Source organism: Apis cerana, linkage group LG14 (genome assembly GCF_029169275.1).
Source record: "Apis cerana isolate GH-2021 linkage group LG14, AcerK_1.0, whole genome shotgun sequence".
Lineage (NCBI taxonomy): Eukaryota > Metazoa > Arthropoda > Insecta > Hymenoptera > Apidae > Apis > Apis cerana.
Genome location: NC_083865.1, coordinates 7,582,021 through 7,597,710, shown reverse-complemented (window position 1 = coordinate 7,597,710; position 15,690 = coordinate 7,582,021). Strand labels below are relative to the sequence as shown.

Genomic DNA, 15,690 nt, shown 5'->3' with positions numbered 1-15,690 from the left:
TTAGTTAAATTGAAGATAAATAGTTTTTTTAATATATTTTTCTTTTTATCTAAAAATATATTTAAAATATTTTATTTTTTTATATTTTATAATATATGAATTAATTTTATATAATTTTTAAATTATAATTAATTTTAAAAAAGTATTAATATAAAAATAGAAAATAGAAATAAATATAAATAAATACTTTATTTATAAAATATTTTTTCTTGTTGCAGGTTATGTAAAAAGACTTTAATTATTCTATAACATGTGAATTATAATCTCTAGAATCTATATAATAAAAGACTATTGTTTCCAATGTATATTCCATCATATGAGTATTATTTTCTTTTATTGCTAATAATCCTGCCAGTATTTTTATTTTTTAAATTATGGTCATGGTTAGGCTGGCAATTATTTGTGAATAATTAATATATAATTGATTTTGTTTTTTTTTGTCTCTCTCTTCTTTGCTGAAGAATATAAAAATCTTTTTTCTTACATATATAAGAAAACAATATACATATAATATATTATAAGCTTTTTTTTTATAAATTAAATTTTGTATCTAAAAAAATTAAAATTAAATTTTATCAGTAATTAAAAGTTCATCTAATCCCATATTTCCTCTATGTTTCCATATCCTAAATCTGGCAACATCCTTTCTCGTAATAATCCCAATTACCTAAAAAAAAAATTTGAAATCATATTTTTTTTATGTAATAATATCTTAAAAAATGCATCATTGTTAATACCTCATTTGTATCATTGACTACTGGTAAATGTCGAAGACCTAGAGCTCTAAAAAGTCTAAATGTTCGTGGCAGTGTTGCAGACTAAAAAAAAATTTTTTTTTTATTTAATAATATGTGAAAAAGAAACTAATAAAAAAATACTAACATGCTGTACTGTATAAGGAGAAGGATTCATGAAAGGCCTTAAATCTATCGTATAAGTTTTTTCTTCTTCAGTTACAGTTACTTGATCAATTGTTGGATACCTAGGATATTCTTTTCTGAATATTTTAATACTTAATGATCTGTCCCAATAATCTAGATTTTTATTAAAAATTTTGTTTTGCAATAATACTATTAATTGAGAGCGTAAAATTAATCCTCGAAATCGCCCATATGAATGTATTTCAATCTAGAATAAAAAAAAATAGTACAAATATAAGAAAATAATATATTTTTTGTATATATATATATTATATATATATATAACAATAGGATTTATTACTTCATCACTACTAGGAGGATCAACCACAGGAAATCCATTAAATGTTACACATTTCAGAAGTTCTATTATATGTCCTACATTTTCTACTGTTTTTAGTGTTACTATTGGATGACTCATTATTTCACTAGCATAAATATTATTTGATAATGGCGGGGCTTCCCATGGTAATATAGGAATTCCAGCCATTTGTGTATGAATATCATAAATTCCCTATAAAATAAGATATACATATATAAATATATATATCTTAAATTATATGTATATATAATATAGATTGATATTTTTATACTTCATTGAAAAAGTCCCCAACCCATTTAGCCATTATAAGAACTATTATAAGTGGTAAACCAAAAGATATTCCTTGAGTAGCTTCTATTAATATCGCGGTTAAACTTATCGTCATTCTAACTACTCCTCCTAATTGAGCAGCTGCACCTAATAAAGCATATTTTCCAGGATTTAAAACGACCTGCAATTGACAATAATTGTTATTTTTTCTACAATATTTAATATATATTATATTTTTTATTTTTATGATTGTTTCATACACAATTTGGAAAAAGTCTTGAAAGTCCTGATCCAATTAATCTACCCCAAGCAGCACCAATTAATAGAGATGGAATGAACAAACCACTAGACATAGACAAACCAAAAGTAGCAACAGCCAGAAGAAAATAGAGAACAACAAAAATAGCTAAAGTGATATCATTGTGAGAACCTATAAACAAAAAATTTAATGAATATATTCTATGTTTTTTTTATATTATTCACATACCTTTAGGATCATGAAATAAAGATCGTACACTACTTTCTGGTGTTTGAAACCACAAAGCTGCAACAGCACTATATTCTCCATCATTGCAATACATTTGAATGGGAAATTTGGTAGGATCCTGTCCTAATGGTTTACAATCTTTCAGACAATAGATCATGATAAATCCCATTGTTGCACTTAATGCAGCAACTATGAGAGCTTCTATTACTTTCAACCATTTTTTTTTTATGTATTTTAAACGGAAACAGGTGATTTTATAATTTAAATGATTCCAACAAGCACCCAAAAGTCCACCAATTGTTCCCATTAACATGAACAGAGGAATTTCATAAATCTGATAGGGTATTGTCTCAAATTTTCCAAGATTTAGTAAGCCTGGATAAGAAAGGTCACCGGGTCGTCTGTGATATGTGCTAAGAATAATGTTTAACGTAAATGTTGTGATCATACTAGCAAAAAATGTTCTCCAAGTGAGACTTTGATTAAAAAAACTAGTTCCTTCTTCGATACTAAATAATACTCCTCCTAAATTATTATTTATTAAATAATTAATATTTATACTACATATATACTATATCAGCACTTACCAATTGGTGCACCAAATGCAGCAGATACACCAGAAGCTGCACCTCCAGATACAAAATCTCGTTTTTCATGATCTTCTCTGAAATATTTAAATATTTTTAAATCTTTGTTAAATGTAGTACTTTTTCCTTGTGATATTCCTGCTGCTATCACAGCTCCAGAATGTATCATAGGTCCTTCCTAAAATGATGTTTTGTTTTATATTGAAATTTTTTTTTATTTAAAAGAAAAAAATAAAAAATAATATAAAAATAATAATGAAAAATATTTACTTTTCCACCAGCTAAACCTCCCACTACTGTACAAATTACTCCTATAGTTTTTACTGCTAATGTTTTAATACGCACAACTCGAGGTATTTTAATTCCATTTAAATAACATTTCACTTGAGGAATACCACTACCTGCTGCAACAGGTTCCACATAAGATACTAAAATTGCACCTATTAAAACAGGTGCAAAATTTAAAGATAACCATAATAAATATGGTAACCATAAACAATTTCTTGCTACACATTGATCCATATCTATCATTCATTGTAAGGAGTATTGAAATTATATTTTTTTTCTTTCATTTGTTATTTGTTTATAGTAGAAATAAAGGATACAAAATTTCAAACAACCATACTTTAGCTTTGTTAATTCTTCTATAGAAATATTTACAAAACTAGCTATAAGCGCTGTACAAATACCTATTAATAAAAAAATAAACCATCTAGCAAAATTCTTTTTAACTACAAACTTATAACCTTTTTTTCTTTCTTCATCTTGAAGAAGATGATTCTCACAGGGATCATAATCTAAACTCTAAAAAAATAAATAAAAATATAATGATATATTATACATAATACTTCTTTAATGCATAATTAGTTTTAAGATAAGATATTTACAATGATTATATATATAGAAAGTTCTTCAAATTTAAAGATAAATATAATTATATATCAATAAGAACATTATCAGATAAACAAAATGTATAATTATAAGAAAAACAATATACCTCATAATTACTTGATAAAAAATTGGTAGCACCAGGAAGTATTTCTTCGGTATTAAATCTTCTTAGATTATTAGAAACTGTTTCCACAATACTTTGTGATGACACATTACCCTATTGATAACATTTTATTACAAATGAAAAAATAAAATATTAAAAATGATTACAATTATTTTAAATTAATATAATATTTTATTTTTATATAAAAGAATTTTTTTTATCAATGTTATAAAAAATAAATAACTAATTAGACAAGTATTAGGTTATCTTATTATATTAAAAAAAAAAAAAACATAAGGACAAAATTTTAAAAATATAATATATAAATTATTATTAAATTATTACATCTTTCCGAAATCTAATATTAACATCTTCATTCGAGTATGATGCAAAATTATTTCTTGGTTTTAATAATTTTTCTCTATCATTTTCACAATCATTTACACAATTATCAACACTGTCATCGTTGCTGTTGTTTATTGACACGTTTATATGCGTTGGAGTATCCATCATTTTTAAAACATTACCACTACGATCATATTTTAAAGATTATAAAAAAAAATCAAGTCATTGATTACAAGCATAGTTACTACTTTGTTGTGGTTCAATGTTACCGCATACTGAACTCACACAAGGAAAGGAAAATGCATATTGACAATCACGTGATTAATAATACTATGATTCATGTTCAATGAAAGTGGTGCTCAACTTATGATATATTTTTATTGTTCAAAAATTGCTTTAGTTATTAAATAGAAGCTCTCTTTTAGTCAATCAATAAGAATATTGGAATAAGAATTATGTACATTTTATACATGGAAAAATTCTTTTTCTTTTTTATTTTTTATGATTTAAAAAAAAATTCATAAAAAAATAAAACGATTGGGAAATACTAACAATTCAGGAAATATATTATCATTATTTTGATTATTCTGATATCTAAATGCGCAAACACTCAAGAATATCATAAAATAATATAATGACGTGTAATACATTAAAGTTTTTTTTATTGAAATTAAAAATGAAAAAAAAATATATTGTTCTATAAATGAAAAAAAAAAAATGATTATGCATATGAGTAATTAGAATATATGAAGATAATACTAATGAGATCTTGTGAGATGTTAAAAATGTTTTTTTTTAAATTTATGAAAAAATTGCGATAAACATTTCTTTTTTACTTAATGAATTAATTTTATAAATATTTTCTTTTGATATTATATAATTTATATTGCTTATGTATTATATAATCTATATTATTCTGATTGGAATATTTTTTTTGATGTTATGTCTCATTTAATAAGAATTATTGGTCTCTGATTATATTATCTAAAACGGTAAATGGATGTAATTTTTTTATAATATTTATATTATAAAAAAATAAACTCATCTTTTATATTTATTATATTCTTCACTTCTAATATAATTATTACATTATTTTGTAAAATCAAAATAACGATTAGATTGCTATATAAGCAATCTATTTAGAATAATTATTATTTCTTATTTCTATAAGAATAAGAAAGTGTAATTAATTGCAAGCTTTCTTTTTGGAAAAGAGATTCTAAAATAATTGTAATCATTTATCTTCAATAAATATTCTCATATTTTTGGAAATAATTTTAACATTTCTTATTATTATTGTATTTCTCCAATATTTTTTCTGATATTTTTTTTTTTTGGATCAAAATGATTTTTATTTCTAATTAATATTTTTGAGCTCTAGCATTTCGAACATCCAAATAAAGCATGAAGAGTGTATGCAACGACTCTAATCTTGAATCTTCCTCGGATGGAATATCTAGAAGATTGCAAACAATATCGACGAGTTCTGGTAATTCGCAATCTAATTCCGTGAAGTCCAATTCGGCTTCGTTAAACTTCTCTTCGACTTCCGGTGGCCATTGTTGAAGTAACGAGTCGATCTCTGGCATAGGTTTGGTTAAATGAACGGCAGGCGGATGTTTGCTTCTGTGAAGCTGATCTATATCTTCTATCCACTTCTCGATCGACTTCCCGTTTTTCTCGGCATCTTCGATTCTTTTAATCACTGTTTGCCTTGCCACACCGGCGCTTCGTAAATGGCTACGCAATTGAAGATGAAGAACAGCTGGATCGGATTGATTGGTACAGGGCTCGTCCAAAACTATTAAACCGATTTTATCCTCTATACCGTCTGGTCGTGGGATTTTTATGAAGGCATCTATATCACCCACGGCTGGTATATAATCGGGAATAAATGGTATGAGCTTATAATTCAGCTCTATCTTTTGTGGAGTGTATCTGATAAAACAGGCAACGATAAAGATACTTATAAAATATAATAAAAAAATTGTTAAGAATAAAAAGAATTATGTATTTTAATTAAGGATATAATTAATATATCCTTGTACATAAAATTATGAAAGAAATTATAAAAATTATATGAATAAATAGTATTCAAAAGATAAGGGAATGAAGAAAACGTGTACCTCATTATGTTTTGAAATAATTCTTTCACCTCTGTAGAGACTTTTAAATCTTCGAAATCCTTAGGATTATAAAGTTCAATCTGTTGAGCGTTTATCGTTCCTTGGATATCATCATCATCACTCTCTTCGCTGTCTGATGGATCACTATGAATTCCCATGGCCTTCCCAAAGTCATTATCATTATCAGAATATCTGATGATCAAACGATTATTTATTATTTTCCATTTTTTATTTTAATTTATTAATCATTCTTTGTTGACTCTATCTCCTCAAAATTGATTAATTTACCTTCGAAAATTATATTTTTCACGAGGTGAATTTATCTCTATGGAGCTTCGAGCCTCGTTAATCGGATATGGTCTGGGTCTTCTCGAACTGGAAGGTCTACGTATCACTGGACTCTGTATCTCTTCGGCATTTTGTACATCGATACTCTCGTCGAATTTCGTGAAAGAGGAAATATTACGTATCTCTTCCTCATCACTGCTGTCTCTAATATCCATTGTTCAACGATGAACATCCGTTTTCCTTGAATTATTTCTGACGATTTTACGAGGAAATAATTACGCAAATCGTTGGTAGAAAACGATACGCTTCTTTTCTCGATTGTTTTGATCTTTGTGTTTCAGCTATGTTACTATGGTTTCGTTGTGGATCGATGAGCGCATGCTTGATTATTTTTTCAACGTACATTTTAAAAATATTGATATTCAAATACAATACTTCTTAAATTATTTATTAAAATACTTATAAAATTAGTAATTAATTATTAATTTTTCTATTTAAAAAAAAATATTTTTATTATAAATATTATAATATTATAATTTGACAACAGATATTTTTATTATTTTGAATTAATTCATATTAAAGTAGAGATGATTATGATATTTGATATCAAAATTTATCACTGAATTGTTAAAAATTTGTTGAACATTTCTTCATATTTTTTAACGTGTGACATGATTGTTTCTGGTAATTTATATCCATTTGTTTTGTTCCTGGAAAAAGGGATAATCTGTAGATTTACAGATTATTGAAACGCTATTGATATCTCTTAGAGACAAAAGATTTAAGATTGTAAAATAGTTTTTATGGCTCTTCATATAAAAAAATTAATAAGTTAATCATTTTTTTATACTCGATATAATTTTATTTCTTCGTCGATAAAACATCGATACAAATATTTTTTATCATACATGTGATAAAAAATTAATATTTTATCTTTGATAAAATGATTCTACCAAATATTGAAATCAACGATATTTATTTATATGACAAATACTATAAAAACATCACTTTATACAATAAATAACAAATAATACGACGAAGTAATAGAATCTTAATAATTGTAAATAAAATTTCATACGATGAAACATATAAAATTCGTATAAATAATCGTAATAATTCATAAAAAGACGAAAAAAGACGAAAAAAGACGAAGCGAAAATTGCTTCGTTAAAGTAAAAAAAAAGAAAAAGTGTTAAAAATTTATATTCTTAGACAATATCAACGTGAACTCAAAATAAAATCATTCTAAAAATATTCTTAAAAACGATATCTCAATGGTATATATCATTAACGAACGTAGCTTAAATAAACTAAAAGAGAAAAGAAAAAAAGAAAAAAGAAGAAAGAGAGAGAAAGAGAGAGAGAGATAGAGAGAGAAAAAAATTAGGACAAATAATAAATTCCAGATGACAATTCAGATGCCTTTAGATCCACGATTGTTTAATCGTATTGCTTGACAAACCTCTTCCTTGAAAAAAATGATTCATTACCTGCGATTCATTACCTTTGATAATATAAAACTATTGATAATTGTCTGGAATGTTAAACCGAGAATCAGTAACAATAACATCACCTATCTTTATGACTAGTTCTGTTTTCATTTCGATGAAAATTTTCATTGGAATGTTTTACATCTTCTTTTTTCTATTTTTCTTTTTTCCTTTTCTTCGCCTTCTGGAAAATGGATTCAATAAATAAATAAAAATATCAAAAGGAATGGACGTGGCTTCCCCTATATTGGATATTTCCCGTAGATATGGCCGCTCCTGGTTCGTCTTATCAACCATTTTTGGTTGTTCTTGTAGAATATTTTGTCGGTGGTTTGGGTGCTTTGAGAATTCTGCGGTTGGGCCACGTTCAAGCCGAAAATCGATTTCTTCGGGATCGCGCTCCTTTTCTTGCTGGAGGAACGAACTCTGGATATATCTTCGTCGGAGTAATTCCTGTTTTGTATTCGTCCACGGGAGAAAATCGAATCACCGCACGCGTGAACGCAATTTGTCGAGCTGGAAGTTACGTTCGAGACGCAGAATTGGTCTTCCGGATGTTCTACCGTGATTCTGTGAATGATCGAAAAATCTCAGTTCAATGAAAATGTTCAATTCGTTGTTTCAATCAATTTAATAATTGCTAATTTTGTTAACAATCGATCGAATAATTCTTATGATATTATTCGATCAATCAGATAGTTTTTAAATTAATTTTTTCTTCGACCATCAACTGCATAAACTAACGTTTCTATTCCCGCAGATTCGAAAACATTTCGCACTTCGTCCTTCTCACACTTCGACGCGAGGATTACGAGTAGAAAAAGGATAATACAGATGACGGAGAAGGCTACGATATCTGTGGTAACGTTCCTTAATGTTATGCTACGAAGTTTCGAATCCGAATTGTCGAAATTTTCATTGTTCGTCGCTATCCAGAAGAACTTGTACAAAATCAAATCCTAAAAAAAAAAAAAAAAAGAAAAAATATGTTAGATCGTGTTAGATAAATCTCATAGACATAAAATATGATAAAAAGATAAATTTTAAGATGAAATAATGGCAATTATTTTTTTTTTCGAATGCTATCTTCTTTAATTCAATTTTATTATCGTATAAATTGACATGTGAACTTCATTATGCGAGAAGGTTAATCACGCAATCGTACCCGTAAGTATATAGAAACTTGGCGGATGATGAGCCGCACGAGATAGTAAATGTCGCTCAAATTATCCATCATCGATCGCCACTGAATAATCATTACGAATTCGATTAAACGGCGACTTGTTTCTCGTGGATGGAGTGGAAATTTGTCAGACCATCTTGTTGTTCTATCAACTGCCCAGAATTTGACAAAAGATTTCCACCTATATCGAAATTACATTGTCATTTGTTATCGCACATATTGCGTTCCTCTTCTTAAGTTCTATTTCTATTTCTATATATCAATATACGTATATTACATTGAAAAAAATTTTAACTAAAGCTCGGTTTGAATCCAATTTGATTTATTTTCTTTAAAATATTTTTTATTATTTTCAAATATCAATTAATATCGAATAATTCATTTATACAAAATTTTCCAACAGAATTTTTTATATTCACGTGTGAAATTCACGAATAAAGTCACGAGAAATCGATATGATTTCGAAAGCATTGAATCATTCGTTACTCGGAAAAATATATCTCGGTATTTCCCGATAATTCAAAATGTCAATTTGCATCTTGGTTTGCATATTTTACGAAACATTCACAATGATCCGTGTTCCGTATTTCCGTCGATTTAAAAAAAAAAAGATCTCTATCATCACGGCATGAAATTTCCTTTCTTTTTTACTCTTTTTATTTTTATTCTCGATAGAACAAATATTTTTAAAAAATATTCACTACTTCGTTTCATTTTTGTTTCGTTTTTTTTTTATTTTTTTTTCCCTATCTATCTTTTCTTCAAAATATGCTCGTATCATATTGCATCTACGAAAGTAATACACACGATTTTTATGCTTTTACAATTTTTTATTCTCATCTAAGCTGATAAAGGAGAACACGTTGATTACAATTCTTTATCGTCGAGCGAAGCTTTGAAGCTTATACACGTTTTACGAATGATCGTTGGATTACTTGGTTTTATTGTCCTGAATTCATTACGAACCGTGATATCAGATCAATAAAACTTATCGATAAAACGCAACGTTATTTAACAAGTTTCCGACAGAAGTTTTGTCGAATCTGTTATTAAAATATAGTTAAAATTTAAAAAAAAAAAAAAGAAAAAAGAAAATTATCTTACCTCGAAGAACTTATTTTTTTCTTCTTTCGTTTATTTTTAAGTGAATATCTTTGGTATCTATATACTATAAATTAATTATATCGAACAATTTACTAATATTGAATATAATTTATTTCAAGAAATTATTTTTTATTTTTTTTAATATAAAAATTTTATAAAAAAAAATAAAAAGGATTTTTAATATTTCTAAAAATTATAAATATTATAAATTATGGAAATTTTTAATTTAAACGTATATTCTTTCTCAATTACCGTTTATTTACCATCACACGAAATATCCCAAGAAATTCAAATAATTAAAATTTTTTCAACTATTACTCAAAGCTATAAAATTTTAGTCTTTCAATTTTCATTTTAGAAAGTAACTTGTCATCCTGTTAAAAAGAGGAAATCGAAAAGCTTAACAAATTATTAATAAATATTAGGAGGAATAAAAAAGAAAGTTCGAAGAAAAGTCAACATGTCATCGAAATTGTGCCTCTTTGATTTTTCTCTTTGATTTTTCTTTTCCAGGATATACTTACAGTTTCATTCAAACATTACGGAAATCATCAATTCTTACGAACTGTGAATATCTCTTACGAGATGCAACACATGCGCCAGTATTATGCAGGTAATACCTCGACAGAACTGACGATGAGATGAAGTTTTAGGTGTACGAAAGAGAACGTTTGCGTCGATCGTATCTAATCGACGCTCGTGTTACAACTCAGTTTTATTTCGCGCGAGTCATTCGTTGCAGTATCTTGCTAATACAAAATCAGTTGGAAGGCATCTTTACCTGTCTTTAACCCTTTCGATAGTAAGCCATTACTATTACATTTATTATTATATTTTTCTAAATTTAATTCTTTTAATTCCTTTTTTATAGAAATTTTGTAAATCAATTATTATTAAACATGGTTATTTTAAAATTGCATTTTTTAAATTTCTATCTACTTGATATTTTGAATTAATCATTTATTTGAAGAAATTTAACATTTTAATTTTCGTCAGCTCGATGAAAGGGTTAATAAAAAATAATGAGTGGTTTGATAGATCGTCGATAAAAGTAATATATACGATAAAAAAAAAAGTAATCTTTTTTTCGATTATTAATTCTTTCGGACGTTTCATCCTTCTCGCAATTTTTTCTATTGGAAATGAAGTGAAGTGAATTATTTTTGTGAAAAAGTGTCTTTAGAATGATTTATAAATCGTGCCGTATTTTTGCCAGTGTTTTTTAACGGATCGAAATCGTTAAAGCAACAATAGAGAGAAAAGAAGGAAGAAAAGGCATGAAAAATTTTACGATAACAATTTCTATTCTCCCGAGCTATGATTTTTTGTACGAAGAATGATAAATAAATCACTGGAAGAATTATCTGACAGGATTGTTGGAAATTTAGAAAATCTCTCGAGATAAAGAATAAATTTGACAATTTCAGAGAGAATATCAGAGTCATGGAGAAAATCGAGAACGGTGTTTATGTAAGAGAGTTTTTTTTTTTTTAATAAGATGAACAATCCGATTTGGAAACGAAGTTTTGAGTTAACAAAACGGAATATATTTACAGAAGCAAAATGGTTACACAAACGAAGTTTTCCAGATGGAAAATATTCCTTCGGGACAAAGAGGAAATAATCAGAAAACGAAAGAAGAAGATGTGAAAAATATTCCCTCCGTATGTGACTTGTTTTTCTTTCTTCAATTTTTTGCAGAAAAGTAAAATTGTTAAAAATTAAGATAGTTTTAATAGGAAATATTTAAAAAAATTTTGATTTAATTTCCATTATGATGTCTTTGGCCATCATTTTCAAAAATTTTAATTTCATTTTAACATATAGGAGTCTCGTTTGTTTATTTTAAAGATGTTTGTTGATTAAATTTATCTTTGTATTATATCGATAGTATTACCATTGTGTTAATTTTAAACAAAAAGTGAAAATTGTAAAACAAGTCAGAGTTAATATTTGCATTACACGATCACTGATTCAAGGTTTCTTTATTTTTTGTTTTTGCGATTAAGAAAAAACTGTTAATTATTTATTTTCCATTACCATATAAAATATCAACAATTATAATAAATTTTCATATTATTTCCATTCATTTTCCAATATTATTTCGAATCATTCTTTATTTCTTATTTATTTCATTTAGTTCGTCATTCTACATGTTCTTTACGCTTCTTAATATAATTATATTATTATTAAACAAAATCTTCTTTTTTAATCGTCTTACGTATTTTTCTTATTGGCTGTTATACATTTTCATTATCATTTGTTCAAACTAATTAGAGTATCATCTGAATTTATTTTTGTTATCAATGCAATGAAATACTTATTATCTTCAACACGTGCTTTTACACACTCATTTTTAACATTCTATTTATCTTGTCAGATTATCTGAAAGATACAAGATTCGAGTAAATTATCTTACCATTATTCTATCCTATATTTCTTCTTTATTTTCTTTTTCTTTATTTTTATTTTGAAACATCATGTTTTAGAGAGCGGAATGGGGAGGAGGATTACAATTTTTAATGGCGTGCATCGCTACTTCCGTAGGCCTTGGCAACGTGTGGAGATTTCCGTTTACCGCCTATGAAAACGGAGGAGGTGCTTTCCTAATACCTTACATTATCGTTTTGATATTCGTCGGGAAACCTTTTTATTTTTTGGAAGCTCTTCTCGGCCAATTTACCAACAGATCATGCGCGAAGACGTGGGACATGGTACCAGCCATGAAAGGTGATTGATGGCCAACAGAATTTCCAAACTTATCTTAATAATTTTTAAAACAATTCTTCCTCTAATATATCTGATCAGATTTTGAAAAAAATTATTTTAAAAAATATTTTTAATCCTTAAAAATTATTATCAGAGGAGATTGTATATAAAATAAAATTTATTTGAGATGAAATTTCACAATTTGACAACTTGTTAAGGTTTGAATAATTTTTAAACGTTTTCTCCCGATAAAAGATTAGACGTTTTAATTTTTACAAGTGGAATTTTAGGTTTGGGATACGGTCAAGCATTCGCAGCGTTTTGCGTTGTTACCTACTATTGCTCCTTAATGGGTTTAACTCTTTATTATCTCGTGGCTAGTTTTCAATCTGAGTTACCTTGGTCTTACTGTCGAGAAGAATGGAAGGATTATTGCGTCGATACAGTTTCGAAGGATAACAACTCGAATAGGAGTGCCAGTTTATTGACTATTTATAACGGCACCTTTCGTAGCTCCGCAGAATTATATTTCAGGTACGTTGACGGATATTTTTATCTTCTAATCATCGATCCACTTTCATTCCACAAAAATTAACAATAACCTTTTCAATGTTGTGTTTCGTTTCATATTTTTTCTCCCAATAATTACTTAAACACTCGATAATAATAACTAACAGTATACTCAATTTTAAGAAAAATCAATTTCACAATGATAAAACAATTTTCACTTTTTACAACTCTTTAAAAACACTTTCACATTCGATGATTAAATTTTCAGAAAGATCGTCCTGAACGAGTACGAATCCATCGAAAATGGAATTGGAACACCCTCTTGGCAGCTCACGATCTGCCTCTTCATAAGTTGGGCAACGATCTTTTGCGTCCTGTGTCGTGGAATAAAAAGTACAGGGAAAGCTGTGTACTTTCTCGCCATATTTCCATACGTTATCATGACAGGTTTATTGATCAGATCGGTGACCCTCGAAGGGGCAGTGAACGGAATCCTTTTTCTCATTACGCCCGATTGGGACAAACTGTGGCAACCGAATGTTTGGTACGCCGCCATCACCCAGTGCTTCTTCTCCCTTTCCGTTTGCTTCGGCCCGATCCTTACTTACTCGTCCTATAACAATTTCCAACACAGTGTTAGTAGGTGAGATTTTTTCTTTTCTTTTCTTTTTAATTCAAATTGCAATTGAATATACCATAGATTATTTAGAAAAATCGTAGTTTAAATAGTCGACTTTAACGGCGGCTTTAAAGAAAGACTATCGAATTACGAAGATTTTCCAATTATTATTTTCCTTATTTATCACGATGATGTTTAATAAATTATGTAATAAATTTCTTTTTTTTTAAATTTGAGTATTAATTATTCTAATAATTATTATGTATTATATTTTAATAAATTTACACTGTTATATTCATATTTATTCAAATTTTCAAGAGAGAGAAGAATGCACTTACCTGTTAAATTCTGTGTAATAATTCACGATTTTTTTCATTACAGGGACGTACTTATAGTGACTACTCTGGACACTTTCACCAGCCTGATAGCAGGATGTACGATTTTTGGCATTCTCGGCAATCTGGCCCACGAATTGGGTAACACTGATATATCAAAGGTGGTTCGTGGTGGTACAGGGCTGGCTTTCATCTCTTATCCGGAAGCGCTGTCCCAATTCAATTTTGTCCCACAACTTTTCGCCGTCCTGTTCTTCATCATGATGTTCGTACTCGGCGTTGGAAGCGCTGTCGCTCTTTGCGGCGCCATTTTTTGCATCCTTTGCGATCATTTCCCGAATACGAAACACTGGCAGCTGGTCTTCATTGTTTCCGTTTTTGGATTTCTCGTTAGCCTCGTCTACGTTACACCTGTGAGTATGAAAATAAAATTCAACGACAAAGGATATCGGAGATTTTATCATTTTATTTATATACGTATCCAAATATTTCCAATCGATTCTTCTAAATTTTTATTTGCACTTATTTCCCTTATAAATTTCATGAATTTTAACTTGACTTAAAATTTTTATCGTGTTGTTTAAAAGATTATGTTTAATTAGGGTGGGCAATGGTTCGTAACTCTGGTCGATTATTATGGAGGTACCTTCGTGGCAATCATCGTCGGTGTCTTGGAAATGATAACAGTGTTCTGGATCTACGGTTTGTCGAATTTTATTAACGATGTCGAGTTCATGCTCGGCGGAAGACCGTCGTTTTATTGGAGATTGTGTTGGGCTTTTATTACACCCATATTAATGATCGTTATTCTGATCTACACGGTCGTCACTTACGAGTCGCCTACTTATGATAATATGCCATTTCCAGATTATGCTTATGGTTGGTGTTTCCATTTCATTTTCATTTTTTTTTTTTTTTTGGTAAATTCAATACTTTTACCGATATAATATTATAATACGATCAATTGTATCGATTAATTAGGTATAGGATGGTTTCTATTAACTTTGGCACTTTTCGTGATCGTTGGCTGCATTTTGCAAAAAATGATACAGTTAAAATCGTCGTCCATAATCGAAGTGAGTAATATAATTCAACACGTCATATTATTTTAACTTTAATTTTTCTTTCTTCAATTTTGAATCGTGATTTGTTTTCCAGACTGTCAAAGCAGCGTTCAGACCCAGCGAAGAAAAATGGGGTCCCAGAGATCCTAATATTCGGTCAGAGTGGAAGGAATTCACTGCTTATAAGAATTTCTAAAATCGAGGGGGTTTTGTCAAGACTTTCTTAAAATAAAATTAAATCGATTAAATCTACATGTGTCTCTCTAATTTAATGTTCCTTCTTTATTCCTCTTCCAAATTCCTTTCAAAAATAGATATTTACTCTAGAAAACACACAAAA

General features: G+C 28.1%; 4 protein-coding genes across 9 annotated transcripts; 1 reads left to right on the top strand and 3 right to left on the bottom strand.

Moving 5' to 3' along the window:
- Positions 1-170: 170 nt before the first annotated feature.
- Positions 171-4,090, bottom strand: LOC108000670 (H(+)/Cl(-) exchange transporter 7). The gene is made up of 12 exons (XM_017061155.3): positions 3,923-4,090; positions 3,581-3,691; positions 3,189-3,387; positions 2,854-3,107; positions 2,584-2,761; positions 1,997-2,521; positions 1,770-1,939; positions 1,511-1,690; positions 1,222-1,431; positions 883-1,128; positions 738-818; positions 171-667 (listed from the first exon to the last, which is right to left on the bottom strand). The coding sequence occupies exons 1-12, from the start codon at positions 4,088-4,090 to the stop codon at positions 566-568; spliced, it is 2,424 nt and encodes an 807-aa protein (XP_016916644.1). The 3' UTR covers positions 171-565.
- LOC108000672 (intraflagellar transport protein 46 homolog) lies at positions 3,750-6,725 on the bottom strand. The gene is made up of 3 exons (XM_017061157.3): positions 6,337-6,725; positions 6,049-6,240; positions 3,750-5,860 (listed from the first exon to the last, which is right to left on the bottom strand). Exons 1-3 carry the CDS (start codon positions 6,549-6,551, stop codon positions 5,284-5,286), a joined length of 984 nt encoding a protein of 327 aa, XP_016916646.1. The 5' UTR covers positions 6,552-6,725; the 3' UTR covers positions 3,750-5,283.
- A 799-nt stretch (positions 6,726-7,524) lies between these two features.
- On the bottom strand, positions 7,525-10,824 carry LOC108000622 (uncharacterized). 3 transcript variants are annotated; one of them, XM_062084459.1, is made up of 5 exons: positions 10,638-10,731; positions 10,114-10,177; positions 8,992-9,190; positions 8,571-8,785; positions 7,525-8,396 (listed from the first exon to the last, which is right to left on the bottom strand). In XM_062084459.1, the coding sequence occupies exons 3-5, from the start codon at positions 9,082-9,084 to the stop codon at positions 8,069-8,071; spliced, it is 636 nt and encodes a 211-aa protein (XP_061940443.1). In that variant the 5' UTR covers positions 9,085-9,190; positions 10,114-10,177; positions 10,638-10,731; the 3' UTR covers positions 7,525-8,068. The 3 variants fall into 3 exon arrangements, with proteins under 3 accessions (XP_061940443.1, XP_061940442.1, XP_061940441.1); XM_062084458.1 differs by lacking the exon at positions 10,638-10,731 and adding an exon at positions 10,366-10,495; XM_062084457.1 differs by lacking the exon at positions 10,114-10,177 and having other exon boundaries at positions 10,638-10,824.
- LOC108000671 (sodium-dependent nutrient amino acid transporter 1-like) lies at positions 9,957-15,602 on the top strand. 4 transcript variants are annotated; one of them, XM_028668065.2, is made up of 11 exons: positions 9,957-10,166; positions 10,627-10,726; positions 11,330-11,583; positions 11,670-11,777; positions 12,603-12,843; positions 13,113-13,356; positions 13,601-13,975; positions 14,333-14,699; positions 14,889-15,165; positions 15,268-15,362; positions 15,445-15,602. In XM_028668065.2, exons 3-11 carry the CDS (start codon positions 11,557-11,559, stop codon positions 15,544-15,546), a joined length of 1,836 nt encoding a protein of 611 aa, XP_028523866.1. In that variant the 5' UTR covers positions 9,957-10,166; positions 10,627-10,726; positions 11,330-11,556; the 3' UTR covers positions 15,547-15,602. The 4 variants fall into 4 exon arrangements, with proteins under 4 accessions (XP_028523866.1, XP_061940438.1, XP_016916645.1 ...); XM_062084454.1 differs by having other exon boundaries at positions 10,114-10,153; XM_017061156.3 differs by lacking the exon at positions 9,957-10,166 and having other exon boundaries at positions 10,725-10,915.
- The last annotated feature ends 88 nt before the right edge of the window (positions 15,603-15,690 follow it).